The sequence below is a fragment of the Otolemur garnettii genome, unplaced genomic scaffold (assembly GCF_000181295.1).
Source record: "Otolemur garnettii isolate 467f Iridium unplaced genomic scaffold, OtoGar3 scaffold00263, whole genome shotgun sequence".
NCBI classification, from domain to species: Eukaryota; Metazoa; Chordata; class Mammalia; order Primates; family Galagidae; genus Otolemur; species Otolemur garnettii.
The window spans coordinates 1141069-1159468 of record NW_003852658.1 but is presented as its reverse complement, the minus strand read 5'-3'; the positions used below and the strand labels follow the sequence as shown (position 1 = coordinate 1159468).

General features: G+C 38.2%; 1 protein-coding gene across 1 annotated transcript in view; it reads right to left on the bottom strand.

Annotated features, from left to right (window-relative positions):
* VPS8 (VPS8, CORVET complex subunit) overlaps positions 1–18400 on the bottom strand; it is a 271667-nt gene that overhangs the window by 38664 nt on the left and 214603 nt on the right. Inside the window, exons 42-44 of the mRNA XM_023508657.1 lie at positions 17607–17687; positions 15595–15764; positions 11515–11680 (exon numbers count right to left, since the gene is read on the bottom strand). Coding sequence (XP_023364425.1) covers positions 11515–11680; positions 15595–15764; positions 17607–17687 — 417 coding nt within the window. The remainder of the gene's footprint in view (positions 1–11514; positions 11681–15594; positions 15765–17606; positions 17688–18400) is intronic.

The following is an 18400-nucleotide window of genomic DNA, read 5'->3' as shown; positions in this document are numbered from 1 at the left end:
ACAGCAACCTCCAACTCCTGGGCTCAAGTGAGTCTCCTGCCTCTGCCTCCCAAGTAGCTGGAATTACAGGCACCTGCCACAATGCCTGGCTATTTTTTTGGTTGCAGCCGTCATTGTTGTTTGGCAGGCCCAGGCTGGATTCGAACCCGCCAGCTCAGGTGTATGTGGCTGGCGTTTTAGCTGCTTGCAGCAGTCATTGTTGTTTGGCAGGCCCAGGCTGGATTCGAACCCGCCAGCTCAGGTGTATGTGGCTGGCGTTTTAGCTGCTTGAGCCACAGGTGCTGAGCCATGATTACTGTTTTTTACTAAATTTGGTTTAATTTCAGACATTATTAGGTTGAACTTTCCCAGGCCCTATTCTCTTTCTCATGTTCCACACACATACAGATAGGAACATACACACAAATGTATCAACAATATACATATTACATATATTTAAAATTATATATGTAGGGTAGACATAAAGTTCATATGCAATTTAAAAAGTAAACTAAATTAATAAAATAGTAAACTAATTTAAATTGCACATGAACTTCATGTCCACCCTGTATATGCTAGACTTCTTGATACTGTTCCACAGGTCACTAAGAACTCTCTTTACTTTGCTTTTCAATTCTTTTCACCTCTGGGTTTCAGTTACAATTATTTCTATTGAATTGTGTTCAAATTTACCGATAAAATTTTTTTCTCATTGTTAAAAATGCTATGGATATCTAATAAAATTTTCATTTTATATATGTGTTTTAGCTCTAGAATTTATACTTGATTTTATTTCATAGTTTCCATTTCTGTGCTGAGATTTCTCCCATCTGTTCAGTCATCCTACTAATCTTTTTCTCTATATCTTTTAACGTATTTATAATTTCTATAAAGTCCTTAATGCCAAGTCCAACAACTGGGTCATTCATAGGTCTGCTTCTATTGATGCTTTTCCTCTTAATTATAGGTTACATTTTCTTCCTTCTTCCTATTTGATTCTATAGTAGTTTGGGCTTCAGCTTTGTTAAATTTATTTTGCTTTGCCCTTAGGCTTTGAAAAGCCCTGAGTCCTGAACCATAGCCCTTGGGCAATTTCAACACAGAATTTAAGGTATGTATGTATCTATTTATTTATTTTGAGACAGAGTCTCTCTATGTCGCCCTTGGTAGTGTGCTTGGCATCATAGCTCACAGCAACCTCAAACTCTTGGGCTTAAGCGATTCTCTTGCCTCAGCTTCCCAAGTAGCCGAAACTACAGGCACCTGCCACAATGCCCAGCTATTTTTTGTTGCAGTTGTCATTGTTGTTTAGCTGACCTGAGCCAGGCTCTAGCCCACCAGCCTCAGGGTATGTGGCCGGCATCATAACCACTATGCTAAAGGGCACTAAGCCTAAGGTATTTATTAATCCAACATAGCAGCATTTATGTTCAAAGCTTAGCAGTATGCATTGGCTGACATTTTTGCTTAGTTTTTTAGTTCTCCTGATGTTGCTTTCTGCTGAGTTTCTTGAAGAAAGCAAGAACCTTTGCTTGTATGCAATGTGGAAACCTGTAAAGAAAAATTCAGGATCTTTCCTCTATGATGCCTTCCTTTCGGAGATTTCCTCACTCAATTTAGAGCTGCTTTAGTGTCTTGAACTTGGACCTCTGTTTCTTAATCCCAGTAAGAATGCTACTTTCTATGCATGCTTTTTCTCTGGTACTGCCAGGCAAACCAAGAAGTACCTTAGGAAAGAGTTAGTTAAATGTAGAGCTCCTCCAGTTTGCTTCCCTTCTTTCAAAGTTTGTGTTCCCTACAGTTTCTGCCTACTTCCAGTTGTTTTCCAAACAATGTTTTATTTTTTTCATATTTTGTCTAGAATTCATAATTGTTATTGACAGAAAGGTTCATTCAATATAGGCTACTGTGCCATCACTGCAATTGGAACTCTACTATGTTTCTTCAAAGACTTTTTCTGTACTCTCTCTACCCCTGCTTCTTCCAGGACTCCAATTAGATATGCATTTTGGGGACTTGAAGTTGTTCTAAAGTTCTCTGATGATCCATTTCATTTCTTTTCTTTCTATGTTTGAGTCGGGATGGCTTCTATTGCTATATAGTTAAGTCCACTAATTACTTGTTCCCCATGCACATTCTGTGATTAGTCTCATCTAGTGTGCTCTCCATCTCAGACACTGCAATTTTAATTTCTAGATGTTCTATTGACATTTTCTAACTTCCATATCTCTATTTAACATATTCAATATCTTTCCTCTAGCTTCTTTAACATGTGGAATACAATTATAATAACTTTAAAGGTCTGTCTACTAATTCTATCATTGCTGGGTCATTTTTAATGGATTTTTTTTTATCTCCTCATTATGACCTGTGTTTTCCTGCTTCTTTGTATGACTGATAATTTCTGGCCAAATGTCAGATGCTGTGAATTCTACCTTGTTGAGTATTGGATAATTTTATAATTCTTGAGCTTTGGTCTGGGATGTGGCTAAAATACTTGAAAATAGTTTTGATCTTTTTATATTTTGCTTTTAAGCTTTGTAGGATGGGATTAAAGCAGCAGTTAGTCTTGGCTTATTTTTTCCACACTACTGAGGCTAAGACTTTACTCAGCATTCTCATACTGCTCTATGCATGACAAAGTTTTTCCAGGGTAGGATAGATATAGTCATTATTCCTGCATCTGTGTTAATTTGGGACACTAACTCATCTAATCCTTTTAGGTGGCACCTCTTTTTTTTTTTCAGACAGAGCCTCAAGCTGTCGCCCTGGGTAAAGTGCTGTGGCATCACAGCTCACAGCAACCTCCAATAGCTGGGCTCAAGCGATTCTCCTGCCTCCGCCTCCCAGGTAGCTGGGACTACAGGCGCCCGCCATGATGCCCGGCTATTTTTTGGTTGCAGCTGTCATTGTTTGGCGGAGCCAGGCTGATTCAAACCCACCAGCTCAGGTGTATGTGGCTGGCGCCTTTAGGCGCTTGAGCCACCGGCCCTGAGCCCTTTTTTAAATTTTATTTTAACCCTCAAATAGTTTCCTCACACAAATGGGTGAGTACTCAACTGAACAAAGTCCCCCGCTGCAGCTCTGGAGCTCTCCTTCTGTATGGCTATCTCCTGTCCAACATCCTGTATGTGGACTTTAGCCACTTTGGCTTCCTAGACTCCTAACTCTGTTGCCTTGACCCAGAGAGACTGATAGGTTCTACCCTGGCTCCCCTGCTGAGTAGTGGTTTGGAAGCTTCTTCTAGGCAGTAATATGGGGGTAATCCTTGCATTTATGTCATTTCTTATCTTTCAAAGGTCACTATTTTTTATTGACTGATGTCCAATGTCTTACTTAAGAAGTATTATTTTATATATTTTCCCTGCAAGAAACTCCAAGCTCATCTTGTGCATAAATAGAAGTCCCTGTGTTGCCTTTATAAAATCCAAAAAATTCTGAATTCTGGACATATCTGGTCATAACTACTTAGATAAAGGATTGTGAGCTTGTACAAATATGTATTCCCACTAATAGTGCAAAAAAGTATCTGTCTCCTCACAACCTGATGAGTAAAAATACATATGTATTTCTAATGTATGCCAATTTTATTACATATATTAAAATTTTTCCCAGTTTTTATCAATTGATTGATATTGTTGTTTTAACTTCAATTTTTTTGATCACTGGTAAAATTTAGTGGGTTTTTTTGTTGTTGTTGTTGTTCACATTTTACTGGACAAGAGAATCTTTTTAATGTCCTAATGTCGTATTTCCATCAAAGCCTTAGTTCTACACAAAAATGGAATACACTTCTTTGGTGTTTTTGCCATCCTTAGGTCTCTTGGGCAGAAGCCTTTTCTGTGTCTTAAAGAGAGTTGCACAAATTCACAAAACTTTAAGAGTCTGATGGTTACGCAGCTCTGGAAAAGAGGTAAGGACTGGGGTGGTACTACAGATGTGGCTATCCATCCATTTTCAACAATCACAATCATTGGGTCATATCATTTCCTTTGTTTTAAACCCTTCATTGTTTCCAAAGAATAAAAGCCAAGCCCTTAACCAGGGTCTGCCAGGCTGTTCAGGCTCTGCCTACCTATCTCTTCAACCTCATCATGCCTTGTCATTTTCCCTATTAGGTACTAAGTTCCAGCCACTGATCTTTTCTCAGCTCCTTGAACAAGTCATTGCCTGCTCAGATCCTTTTTGCTCACTTTTCCCTCTTGCTTGAAATGTTTTTCACACAGCTGGTACCTCTCATCCTTTAGGTCTTAGGTTAAATGTTATTTCTACAGATAGATATTCCCTGATCACCCAATCAAAGTAGGTTTCCCTCATGTTATTCTCCCTGTAACATTCTATTCTTTCTTTTCACATTATATACCCACCTCAATTTGAAATTATATATTTAGAATATATATATATTTTTATTCAAGTATCATCTAGCTCTCTTACTAGATGATAAACTACATGATGGTAGGAATTATGGGTATTTGTGGTCACCACTGTGTATTCACTCCAAGAGGAGCATTTGGTCCAAGGCAGGCATAGTGAGTGAAGTAATGCACCATCCAGTCCTAGAGTATAATAACAATATTATTGGGAAATGGGCAGAAGTCTCCTCAGTGACCCATTATATTAGGGTCACTGCTCATCTCTGTGCACTTCTGAGACATATTAATCTTCATATAATTTGTAAGTTTAATTTTGAAGATATCCTTTTGAGAAATGTTGCTATTGCCAAACACTGAAATCTCATTTTTTAGTATTTAATTTGAATATAACCTGTTTATAACAGAAGCTAATATTCTTTAAAATGGACAACTGAAAACATGGCATTAAAACCAGTGTTTCTATTTCGTTAAATGGCATGTAAGGCAAAGCTGCAATGTATAGTGGGAGTTCAAAATAAATGAGCAATGTACAATGGGCAACAGAAAATTATTTCTAGTGAACATAAATAAATATTATTTACTGAATAATTACCTGGAAGTTATAAATACTTTCCTCTGACATTATTTATTTACCCCCAAAGTCAAAACATTTTCTTAGACAACTCTGAAAACCAAGATAAAACCAATTCTAAGTATGAGCTAAAAACAAAAAAAAAATCAGTATATTTCATTCAATTTTCTCCTTTCGTGATTGATGAAGGATGTGTGGGCAGCTATATGTATATTTCCAGTTGCTTTCGAATATTTATCTCTTAGTGGAAAGTCAAAAAGCCTCTGATACCTAATGTTCTTGGCTCCTACCAGCAAGGGCTGATTTCCAGCAACACATTATAAAACTCACAATGAGTATCTAAATGCTCTTGGTTTTCTAAGTTTTAAAAGGAATAACAACTTGAATGTTCTGGCACATGATAACGTATTGCTTTTTACCTAATCTCATGAACTGCAAACTCTATTAATAAAATAATAATTTTTAAACTAAAATCCAGTGAATCTTATTTTTTTGAATATATATTAAGTTGTCTGTTGACCAACAATTATTATTTTTAAACAATAACAAGCTAATTTCTTCTAATGCTGATCAGTGCCAGTGAAGATGGTTATTTGCTATGATGAATTTAATGAAGGAATAATTCAAGATGAAATTAAAATAATTTGATACAATTAATATTAGTAAATTAACATTTGTAGAGAAAATATAACAGAACATTGAATACCTCAGCTGAAATTTGTCTCTGTACTTCATCTGTGGGTAATATGAAGAGAAATCAAAAAAAGAATCAGATAAACTTATAAGATCTATTCTGTAAACCTGAAGGTTTCAGACTAAGCTGTTGTAAGTGGGGGTGGACAGGGGATGAGGGAAGATGAGGAAAGAAAGGAATCTGGGTCATTTCTCTTATTTGTGCAGAATAAAAAGTGCTTATTCTAGAAGAAAGTTGGCTTTCTGAGAAATAACTCCCACTATGTATGTGTGAACTTGTTGGTAGGCAATAATAAATATGTCTGAGTTATTGGTAGTACTATATATATTGATCAGTTATGAAAAAAGAAGTGAGATAAGAGAGGCAAGAACAAAGACTTTATCTGCCAGGACCACATTTTTGAGGTCCTGTTGCATCTTGTCAAGAGCCAGAAACTGAAGAAGTAAAAATCAATTAATGCAAGTCTTAGAAAAAGATGAAACAAAAAGCTAATTGGTAAAGGAGTGCATAGCAAAGGCAGCAACAAAGTTCAAATGCATTCACTGAGTCAAAGGTGAAAACTAACTGGAAGTTTCAACTTGATTTCTTAGTCACTGAGGCCCTCATGCTCTCCTCTATGCATTGCACAGTAACTTAACCAGGGATGACAGATTTTCAAAGGAAATTAATAGAGCAAAGTAAAACTTATCATGTAATAAAAGTTAATAAAAGCCATCATACTACAGAATTAGTATTTTCACTTAAAATTTTCTTACAATTGGAAATGTAAATGGTTCACACAATGGTGAGAAATCTTAATTAGCATTGCCAATATAGTATGGATGTATTTCAAAAGTCAGGTTTCAATTAAGCCAGAATGATAAATAGAACAGGGTGGAAGCAGTAAAATTGGAACAATGATGGTCCTATACACTTCAATTCAAATACTGCCCTTCCCTCTCTGGGCTACATAAAGTTCCTTCAGCTGTAAAATAAGGACTATATCACTTTCATTACTGTGAAGACATAAAATAAAAACATCTAATGCATGTATAATGCAAATTTCACTTCCTCTTCTTTCTTATGTTACCAACCTACTATCTCCTTTTACATTATCTATGTAAGAAAATAAAGGAAGACAGAGCTAGAGGGAATTTTAAGAAAAATCAAAATAGTTTTCATTTTAGCTTATAAACCATCATTCAGAAGCTCTAGATTTGATCTTACTAGAGTTTCCTAAGCAATGAAAAAGCTGGATCATCTCCTTATCCAGGAGAATGGTAAAACCTCATAAACGAAGTCACTGTTGACAACTATATTCAACTATATGTTGGGGACATACAGATTTCCCCTTTCTAGATGCTTGGAGAGAAGGTAGGAGGATAGTCAGTGTAATGGATTATTGTCTTTCTTAACTGTGTGAGGTGTGGGGACGTGGGAAGAGGGCAACCTAGGTAGTGTAAAAGGCTTCAAAATCCAACACTCATTTATGAAAAAATTCTAGGTAAAAAGGGAATAAAAGGGAATTTCCTAAATACGATATAAAAATTACATATAAAAAGCCTATAATTAATGTTACCCTTAAGGGTTAAAATTAAAAATGAAAGACTTTTTTCCTAAGATAAAGAACAAGCCAAGGATGTCTACTCACCACTCCTATTCAACACTGTGCTAAAGGTCAGTGCAACAAGTCAAGAATAAGAAATAAAAAACGTAAGATTGAAAAGGAAGAAATAAAATCATCTTTTTTTGGTATATAACATGATTGTTTACATATAAAAAAACCTAAAGAAAGTACTAGTATTAGTAAACTAAACAAGGTCACTGGATACAAGGTCGATACATGAAAATTAATTCTATTGTTGTACACTAGCAATGGACACTTGGAAATTGAAATATATAATAAAACAGTAAAATACACAATAGCACAACTATCATTAAATACTTAGAAATAAATCTGACAAAGCATGTGCAAGGTTTATATACTGAAAACTAGAAAACATTGATGAAACAAAAAAAGATCATATAATGTTCATAGATTGGTAGATTAAATATTGTTGAGATGTTAACTCTTTCTAAATTGATCTGTAGGCTTTCAACTTTATAATGAAAGGCAAAGGAAGTAGAATAGTCAAATAACAGTTAAATATTAGAAAGAAGAATGAAGTTGGAGGACTCCACCTACCTGATAACCAGATTCACTCTAAAGCTACGTTATTGAAGAAAGGATAGACACAGAGATCAATGGAACAGAAGAGACAGGTTGAAAACAGACCCACAGATAGAACATCAATTGATTTTTGTCCAAGGTACAAAGGCAAATCAGTTAATATCCACATGCAAAAGAATAAACCTCAATCCATACTTCACATCCTGTATAAAAATTAACTCAAAATGGATCAGTGGTTGCCAGGGGTTGAGGGTGAGGGTGGAGAGGGGAAAGTTGGCTACTAAGAGGTAGTAGGGACTTCTGAGGGGTCTGCTCTATACCTCAACTGTGGAGGTGGCTGTCAAAATTCACAGAGGGTAAATTTTACTGTTTTTAAATTAAAGAAAAAAGGTCCATTTTAGTGCCCAGTACTACCTAGGAAAAAGAGTTATCTAATTGATAATACCCAGGCAATATTACTATAGGGCTATTCATAACCAACTATGATTTCATGTATATTATTGTATATTACAAGAGAGGGGGGAAAATTGAAGTGCCTCAAGATCTAATGCCTTAAGTATTTGCATACAGGTTCCACAATCTGGATTTGGATTCAGCTTGAAAAATGCTGGCCATCACACGGCTTATCTTTCTTTCCTGAATGCAAACAAATAAGCATGTGGGATATCTAATTCAAAAAATTTTCATTATGAAAACCATACTGAACATCTTTACCTGCATGTTCTGCAGGTGTCTCTAACTCTAACAGTGAACTCCTTATCTTACTCCCAAAGTTGTTTAATGTTCTCTGTCTTACTAAACAGTACACCATTCATTCAGTTGTTTAATTATAAAATCCGGATACTGCCTTAGACACCTCTTCCTGCCTTACCTCCTCCATCCAATGGAGTTATCATCAGGAAGTGATAATTCTACTTCTCAAACATGGCATCTCTGCTGTGCAGCAGAAGAGAACATGGGACTAGAAGTTGAGTGTAGCTGCACCTACAGGGTGAAAGAGTGTGCGATGAGCTGAGGCTCACGAGGTGAGCGGGGACCACGGGGATCACGTGGATGTGCGTGCTCATCTCAAACACACACTCTTCTCCATCCCTACTTCTCCCATTCTAGTACCTACAACTTAACGCTTTTCGCCTCTCAATGACTTCAAGAGTCTCTGGTCTCCCTGCATCCATTCTTGCTTCCTTTTTAATTAATTTTCTGCACTTCATTTAAAGTGCTCTCTTAAAAATACTATTCTGGTCAGAGTATATTTCTTCCTTAAAAACCCTCAATGTCCTTCCTGTTCTTTCAGCACAACATCAAAATAATTAACAATCATTCAACTTCCAGTTCTATGTTTATCCTATACACTGTTCCCTCTGCCTGCAATCCTTCTCCTCCTGCCTACTCTTGCACTTACACTTATTTAACTTACTTTTTTCCTTCAGCGGCAGCTGACATGGCCTTTCTAGGAAGCATTCCATGATCCCTCATGTGTAGTTTAGTTCTACTTGTTATCTGTCCCTATAGTAAAGTTCATCTGTAAGTGACTGTGGTATAATAAAAACTATGTATGTGGCCTTTGCCTCAGGTTCCCAGCACAGAGTGGTAGGTGTGCCTTTTGTGTGCTAACGACATGACTGGCAGCTGAAAACCCCTAAATAGCTTCAGCAGGAGAGCTGCTTGCCAGAAAGATCAAGCCATGATTAGAGGGTTGGAACTTTGATTGCACTCAAACTTCAGTCCTCTTTAGGGTTGAAGAGCCTCTCCTCTATTTTCAGCACTAAAAAACATGGATCAGAGAGTAACAGAAGTCATTTTCTGCTCTTGAGAAACGTAAGATCTCCTTGAACAGGTAGAATATATACACATGAGCCTGCTTTTAAGAACCTTTGACAGAATAACAGGTCAGCAAGTACAAATGAGTATTTGCAATACTTACAACTGTGAAGCAGGGCTGCTGATGGACGGAGTACCCACTCGTATGGGTACGTGCAGAAGAGGAGAAAGGCTGAAGATTGAGTGTAATCACCAATGGCCAGTCATGACCACCTAATAAAATCTCCATAAAAATCTCTAAATTGTAGGGTTCAAGAAGTTTCTGTGTTGATGAAGACACTGAAGTGCTGGGAGGTGGTGGATCCAGAGAGGACATGGAATCTCTGCTACTCCTTGGCCCCACCCTCACTCCCAACCCTGCCCTATGCATCTCTTTATTTGGCTGTTCCTCAATTATATCTGTTATAATAAATGAGTAAATGTAAATAAAGTGTTTTTCTGAGTTCTACGAATCATATTAGTCAATTATCAAACCTGAGGGAGGTCATAGGGACCTTTGAATTTGTAGCAAAGTTAGAGAAAAATGTGGGTAGCCTGGGTACCTCACTTGTGGCTGGCATCTGAACTGAGGGCAGTATTGTGGGACTGAACCCCCAAACCGTGCAGTATAACAATTCTGACACTAACTCCAGGTAGTGTCAGAATTGAACTAATTTTTTTGATAATGATCTGGTACCCAGAGAATTAACAGAATTAGTTGAAATTGGTGTTGGAAAAGACAGCACATATTTGGAGTCAGAAAAAAACTTGAGAGTACTTATTCAAAATCTGTTAATAATTTCATTGACTATAAACGCCACAAGACAAGACTGTGTTTGTCTTACCCTCCATTATGTCCATAGCACCAAGCATGGTGCCTAGCACACTGCTCAATACATACTGGACAAATACATAAATGCAATGCCCAGCACTAGAGTGCAAAAATTCTAAGTTGTTACCTGGAAGAGAAAATTCTAAGTTGTTACCTGGAAGAGAAACTAGTCATGAGATCTTCCCTGGCTCTGCTTCTGATACAAGATTCAAAGTTGACGAAACAGAAAGAGAAGAGTAACGGGTCTGACTTTTCGCTACGGGATGTGAGGGCCGACTACAGGACAGGATGGCATAAAGGCAGGAGTAGAAGTAGCAATGTTATGCCACTTCAGAGAGGAAGCGTAGCTGACCGAGCACAGCACAGCGATCAAGTCACAGCCCTAGTAACTTCACACCGAGCACCTCCTGTTGTCAAGTTTTGCTCTCCCTAAGGTTATTAAGCAGAAGAGTTCCTAAAGTTATTAAGCAGAAGAGTTCAAACTCTGCTCCGATTCCTGCTTTAAAAAAAGGTGGTAAATGTGGGACATGGTGGCTCACGCCTGCAATCCTAGTATTCTGAGAGGCTTAGGCAGGAAGATCCTTTGAGCTCAGGGATTTAAGACCAGCCTGAGCAAGAGTGAGACCCCATCTCTATTAAAAATAGAAGAAAATTATGCAGGTGTCATGGTGGGCACCTGTAGTCCCAGCTACTCAGGAGGCTGAGGCAAGAGGACCACCTGAACCATGTACAGAACATATGAGTGGGTACTCTGTCCATCAGCAGCCCTACTTCACAGTTGTAAGTATTGCAAATACTCATTTGTACTTGCTGACCTGTTATTCTGTCAAAGGTTCTTAAAAGCAGGCTCATGTGTATATATTCTACCTGTTCAAGTAGATCTTACATTTCTCAAGAGCAGAAAATGACTTCTGTTATTCTCTGATCCATGCTTTTTAGTGCTGAAAATAGAGGAGAGGCTCTTCAACACTAAAGAGGACTGAACAGAAGACTTCAAGCACTCAGTACCCACCAGGTAAATTTGCTAAGGTCCACAGGACCTGAAGAATATGAGGCCAAGCCTAAATGACATGGGTAACACAAGCCTATCTTTATCTTGCCACAAACACATCTTACCTGTGATGGGGCTATCCTTCCCTTTTTAATTTCAGATGAATTTTCACTTAGTTTTCCTGCTTTATTACTTGAACTGCATTTGTAACACGTCCATCTTGTCTGGCCCTCAATTTCTGTGGTACATTCTTTGTTTTGTAGACAGAATGAGTGATACAAATGGCCGCAGCTGCAAAACAAAGGCAACCAATTTGTACTTTTCATTATGATAAAATCCATAAACGTAAGCTATGGTAAGAGTGTGCTTATAAGCAATAATGATTTCTAATAAGCTGGAATACAGTTAATTAGAATGTTGTATAGGATAAGACATAAGAAAGGAAATATACTTGTTTCTCTCTTCTCTTTTTAAAAATCTCAGGGTTCTTATGAGAAAATGAAGAAAGGTAAAGTCCACGTGGACAGAAACAAATGAATCCCTCCTAGCCTCACAGATGAGCCGAGCACACTGACACTCGCACGGGTGAATCAGAAAGGACAATGCCGACTGTGTTTCTTGGAAGTGAAATAATAGACCACAACATAGTCTGTCCCCAATTCTCATGGGGACCTATGTATTTGTATATATTTAAGTTGTAAATAGGAACCAGAACCACAGTTCCTGGATACAAACCACCTAGAGGATGACAAGAGCTTCTGCTCATTTCTCAAACTATGAAACTCTAACAGTCTTTTTAGATAGTTTGAAGAAAAGAGAATTGGGAAAAATAATTATAATAACAAGTGGTCTGCCTCATCCAATTCAAGGCAAATATTTTGATTTAATTAAACATTTACAAAATTGTCTTTGCTAGAGTAAATCTTTACATTATTTCTGTGAAGACACTCCCTACTGATTATGCTAAATTACCAAACGAGTCTCCTAGAAGTTGAGTGGGAGTCTCAGTCTTCTTTTTTTTTTTTTTGAAGTTTTTGGCCGGGGCTGGGTTTGAACCCACCACCTCCGGCATATGGGGCCAGTGCCCTACTCCTTTGAGCCGTAGGCGCCACCCAATTCTCAGTCTTCTTTACTGATTTCTTCCCGTATCTCTGACCTGAAATGTTGGACTTCCTCAGAAGTTAATTCTCTCTATTCTCTCTCTTTATATGTGTGTGTGTGTGTATATTTTTAAAGGCATTCTTTTTAAAATTTATTTATTTGGAGACAGAGTCTTACTCTATCACCCTGGGTAAAGTGCAGTGGTGTCATGGTAGCTCAGAACAAACTCAAACTCTCAGGCTAAAGTCATCAATCCTTCTGCTTCAGCCTCCTGAGTAGCTAGGATTACAGGCATGCACTACCACGCCAGGCTAGTTTTCTCTTTCTATATATTAATATAAGCTTTCTCTTTTATACTTTTTTATAACCACCTCTTTAATGATTACTTACTGGTCCCATAGCTTTGAAATACCAGCTATTCCTGATGACTGCCTGCTTCATACCTTCAGTCCAGATCTCTTCCCCTAAGCCCTCTCCTCAAGAACTCTACTTTGGATATCTAGGAGGCACCTTAAATTTAACATGTCCCAATCAACTGACTTCCATCCAACTCTCTCCCCTGCATGCTCTTATCCAACCGTCCACATCTCAACATGGTAACTATATTCTTATAGTTTCTAAGGCCAAAAACTCTGGAGTCATACTTGATTAGTTTCTATCACACCCCATATTCAATCTATAAACAGAAACTATCAGCTCTATCTTCAGAATAGACTCAGCATCTCCTGCGTCTGACTTCATTACCATTTCCCTGGCCCATCTCTCACATGGGCTCCTGCAATAGCCTGAGTGGTCAGTCGGCTTACAGGGCAGTCAGAGTGATCCTTAAGACATAGGTCAGATCATGTCACCCCTATCCTCAAATCATCTGGTGGCTTCTCATCTCAGAAAAGTCTGACTCTTGGGGTCAGCACCCATAGCTCAGTGAGCAGGGCGCCAGCCACATATACCGAAGCTGGTGGTTTTGAGCCCAGCCCAGATCTGCTAAACAATGACAACTGCAACCCAAAAAATAGCTGGGTGTTGCAGTGGGCGCCTGTAGTCCCAGCTACTCAGGAGGCTGAGGCAAGAGAATTGTTTAAGCCCAGGAGTTGGAGGTTGCTGTGAGATGTGACACCACAGGACTCTACCACAGATGACATAGTGAGACTCTGCCTCAAAAAAAAAAAAAAAAGAAGTCTGACTCTTCATAAAGACCCAGTTCTTTCGTGATTTGGCAAGCCTTTGCTCCCCCTCTGAAGTCCTCTCTCATCATCTCCTTGCTTCATTCTGTTCAGGTACCTCTAGCCCACCCCTCACCACTCCTCAGGAACGCCTCTACCTCACAGCCTCAGCACTGCAGACCTTCCTCCTGGAAATTCTCTCTGGATGTGCACAGCCACTTCCTTTAGGTCTCTGCTCAAATGTCACTTAAACAGTGAGGCTTTCCCTGACTACTCTATAAATTAATAGTTCCCAATATTCTCTTTCTTCTACACCATGTTTTGCTTTTATTCATGTAATTATTATTTTCTTATTAATTTTTTAATAATCTGTTCATAAGTCATTTAACAATGAGTCTTTCCCTGACCACTCTATATAAAATGCCCCATCCCCTGAACATTCTATCTCCCTTGTTTTCTCCTCCATAGTAGTTACCACTATCTAGCATTTTCCTTGTATGTTTATTGCATGCCACTGCCACTAGAATGCAAACTCCATGAGGGCAGATCCTATGTTTTGTTCATTCTGTACCCTATGTCCTTGAACAGTAGCTGACATGCAGCAGGTGCTCAATAAATATTTGTTGAATGAATGGATTCTTTGTGTGATGGGAACTTCTTCCCCTCCCAACCACCAAATCTACCACTCTTTCTGCATAACTGACACTTACATATATAGTCTTCGTGCCCCACAGACACCGTTATAACTGCTGTACGTAAATTATCCTGTTTAATTTTCATGAAACCCTAGGAGTCACCTACTATTATCTGAATTTACAGATGAGGAAACTAAGATATAAAGAGACTAAAAAACTTATCCGAAGTCGCTCAGCTGACATGTGGTAAAGTCAAGATTTACACTTAAGAAGCTTGGCTCTGAGTCCCCATGGTTTCCTCTGTTCATATATAGCAGATGCCCTGCCTTTGCTCCTGAGACCAACCCCTTCACTTCTTTTTTTTTTTTTTTTTCAAGACAGAGCCTCAAGCTGTCACCCTGGGTAGAATGCCATGGCATCACAGCTGACAGTAACCTCCAACTCCTGGACTCAAGCCTGCCACAACGCTCGGCATTTTTTGGTTGCAGCCGTCATTGTTGTTTGGCGGGCCTGGGCTGGATTCGAACCTTGCCAACTCAGGTGTATGTGGCTCATGCCTTAGCTGCTTAAGCCACAGGTGCTGAGCCAACCCCTTCACTTCTATATGACCTCTTCTCTCTTTGCACTGTAACTTAATTGTTATTTATACGCTGATGATTTTGTGATTTATATTTCCAGGGACTATACATCTACAGATTTCTGACTAGGATATCTGTCTACATAGCATTCCTGCTCAGAGGTCTAATAGTCATCTCAAACTTTACTCATGTAAGACAAAACTCTTGACTTCCCCAGCTCCATATACCTGTCCCTCCTCATCTTAGACAATGGGACCATGTTCAACCGGATGCTCAGGCCAAAGACTTCATTTCCCCCACACTCCATTATCTATTACCCCAGCAAATTAGCTCTACCCTTAAAATGCATTCACAATCCAAACACCTCTCAGCACCATCACCCCTGCCTCTCTCATTCTGCTAAGAAGTCATCTCTTTAGTGATGTCTGCCCTCATTGAATAGCACTTTCATCCTAAACACTTCATCCTTCCATTTCATCCTGAACACAAACATCCCCCGTGTTTTATTTTTCTTCATAGCTCTTATTCCTCTATTGATTTATTTCCTGAGGACCCTAAACTCCAGCTCTCCTCACTCCCACACAGACTGCAAGGTCTATTAGGGAGGAACTTGCCTGTTGTGCTCACTGCTGGGATGACTTCCTGGCTATGTAGCCACATGTATTCCTGCCTGGTAATGACATGTATGTGCACACAGCACACATGTAACATATCCTTCCCTCCCTTACCTGAACACAATAATTTCGTCAGCTGTCTCTTGGCGTCTCTTGTACTGCTGCAAACATATAGAGCAGTAGTCCTGTTTGGGATTCAGTCCTCTGGTGACTGAAGCTCTCAGGTTACACAATGACCAGTGGAGATCTTGGTTTAGAAGGCTAGTCGTCGTTTCCAGCAAAGTCTATGAAAAACCAAGACAATAAACAAATAAATAAACAAATAAATGGTTACAAAATGAAAGAGACAGAGGAGATAAATGGGGATTAACATTTGTTTAGTTTTCAACTAAACAACCAGAATTCAAAATATGCTATAATGGGATAAAATTGATGAAAGAAACAAACATCAAACTCCCCACACCCAAGCACTTCATCTTACTGTGCAGGAAATGATGATCGTATATATTAAGACTCTTAAGGTGGTCACTACTTACTACTGACAAATGTGTGCTTTCCCATTTTGTGGTTTAATTCAGTACTGATGGCTTTCAAATGACTAGATTAGCTTAAATCTATTTATTTATTGCATTTATATTATATAATAACTTCTCTTTGAACAGCTCAGAGTGTTTTAACAAAAAACACACTCCAATCTGGATCCCTGATTTTTTATTGAAATTGCATTCATGGCAATGTTTCAAATAACCCTTCACTGGAAAAGCTAATGGCCATTACTCAGTTTTCATCTTACTTGGGCAGAGAGATCACATTTTCCTGATCAGCACTTATAAGTCATCTGAATCTACTTGAGACTGTGACATCTGTCATTGAGTCCCATAAAAATGTATTCACAGATATCACATTAAGTTATTTTAAGGCTCTATGTGCTTATAAAGTATTATTTCCATATTATAACTAATTCTCAACACTCAATATATCACTTGGGTATGTAGTTGGATTCTTTTCTGTTAGTCCCAAAAGTAACCCAAAACTTTTAGTTGTTTTTTTTTTTTGAGACAGAGTCTTACTATGTTGCCCTTGGTAGAGTGCTGTGGTGTCACAGCTTACAGCAACCTCAAACTCTTGGGCTTAAGTGATCCTCTTGCCTCAGTTTCCCAAGTAGCTGGAACTACAGGTGCCCCCCACAACACTCGGCTACTTTTTGTTGCAGTTGTCATTGTTGTTTAGCTGGCCCGGGCCGGTTTCGAACCTGCCAGCCTCAGTGTATGTGCTTAGCGCCGTAACCACTGTGCTATGGGCATTGAACCAACAACTTTTAGTTCTAATTATCTATTCTATTTCTTTCCAATCAGTGCATCTTCCCTGCTCCCCCCTTCTATAGCTCCAAAATTGGCAAAAATTTTTTGCCTTGCACCCAACTTTACTTCTCTTCCCAGGAATGTATGCCTGCAGGGAGATCAGGCTTCACTGGGCTGAGCTTGGCCAAATTGTGACTCTTCCAGTGCTCTAAGAAATCCTCTGCTATCCAGACTTTTTTTTTCTCCTCTCAGATTCTTATGTCTAAATGACACTTTTCTTAGGTGGCTTAATGAGTCACTTTGAAGTATGCTCAGGAAAAAAAATCAATATTTCAAGCTGGTTCTTACTGAGAATTAACATTACTGGCAATTTAAAGTTAAGACTGATGACCATTTTTGGGTTAGTGGCAAACATCTGATACAGAGTGTTTAAAAGAACACTCATATAATTTTATTTTATAATTCTGTATATGCATGCTGACCCCTTTTCTTTTTATGGGTTAACTCATTAACTATTTTTATAGAAAGCTTCTCATACTTTCATTTTGATAAAATGATACTTGTCTCATTGGCGAGAAATCAAAAGAAGAAAATAAATCTGAATCAGATGTACTTCCACATTCTGGAATGTGTACATGTGTGGTGTATATGTATTAAGGCCAAGAGAAATTTAAAAATAGAAACAAACTGAACATATACTTCGATCTATCTCAATTCCCGTAAAAAGGTGGTAATTTTTAAAGAAAAAAAGTATATGTTCAAAAAGAAAAAAATAGCTATTTTCTCCCTTACGACAAACAGAGATATAGTAAGTAGTTTACTTACTTGTTCATAATTAAAGGTATCTAACATTCCCAGAATAAGTCCTTGGATTTCTCCAAGTTTTCCTTTTCCATAAACTGGATCCTAATATAAAAAAAATTATAACAAATTATAATTCTGTTATGATTCTTGGCATTTCAAAATTACTTTAAAATATAACTTAACTCAAAAAGCAAAATGTTCTTAAATATCTTTCTACAGTCACAAAATATTATTCTCCTATGAACCTTCCACTAGAAATATACATTAGTCCTGCTGGTCACAGTACATCTCAAATACTTTGGAAAAATCAAATTTAAATAATCCAACCTCCTTTCTCAATAATCTTCTTTGTAAACTAAATTAAACTTTAGTCTGATTTTGTTTCTGCAAGAAGCTTCCCCTCCTTCAGATGAGTTGTATTAAACCAGTGTACTCAAGAACACTCAGAACGTGTCCAACAACTTCTCTTGTGACCCCATTCAACCACCTCCTGCCCAAGCCAACTAAATTGCTTCAGTTTTACAGACAAGCAGGATCTGTGAAAACAGCTTTCAGTTTTTCAAAGCTTTATTCTCTCTTTTTTTTTTTTTTTTTTTTTGAGACACAGTCTCACTTGGTCACACTGGGTAGAATGCCTTGGTGTCATAGTTCACAGCAATGTCAAACTCCTGGGCTCAAGTAATTCTCTTGCCTCAGCTTCCTGAGTAGGTTGAACTACAAGTGCCTGCCACAATGCCCAGATAGTATTTTTATTTTTAGTAGAGATGGGGTTTTGCTCTTGCTCAGGTTGGTCTCAGATTCTTTTTTTTTTTTTT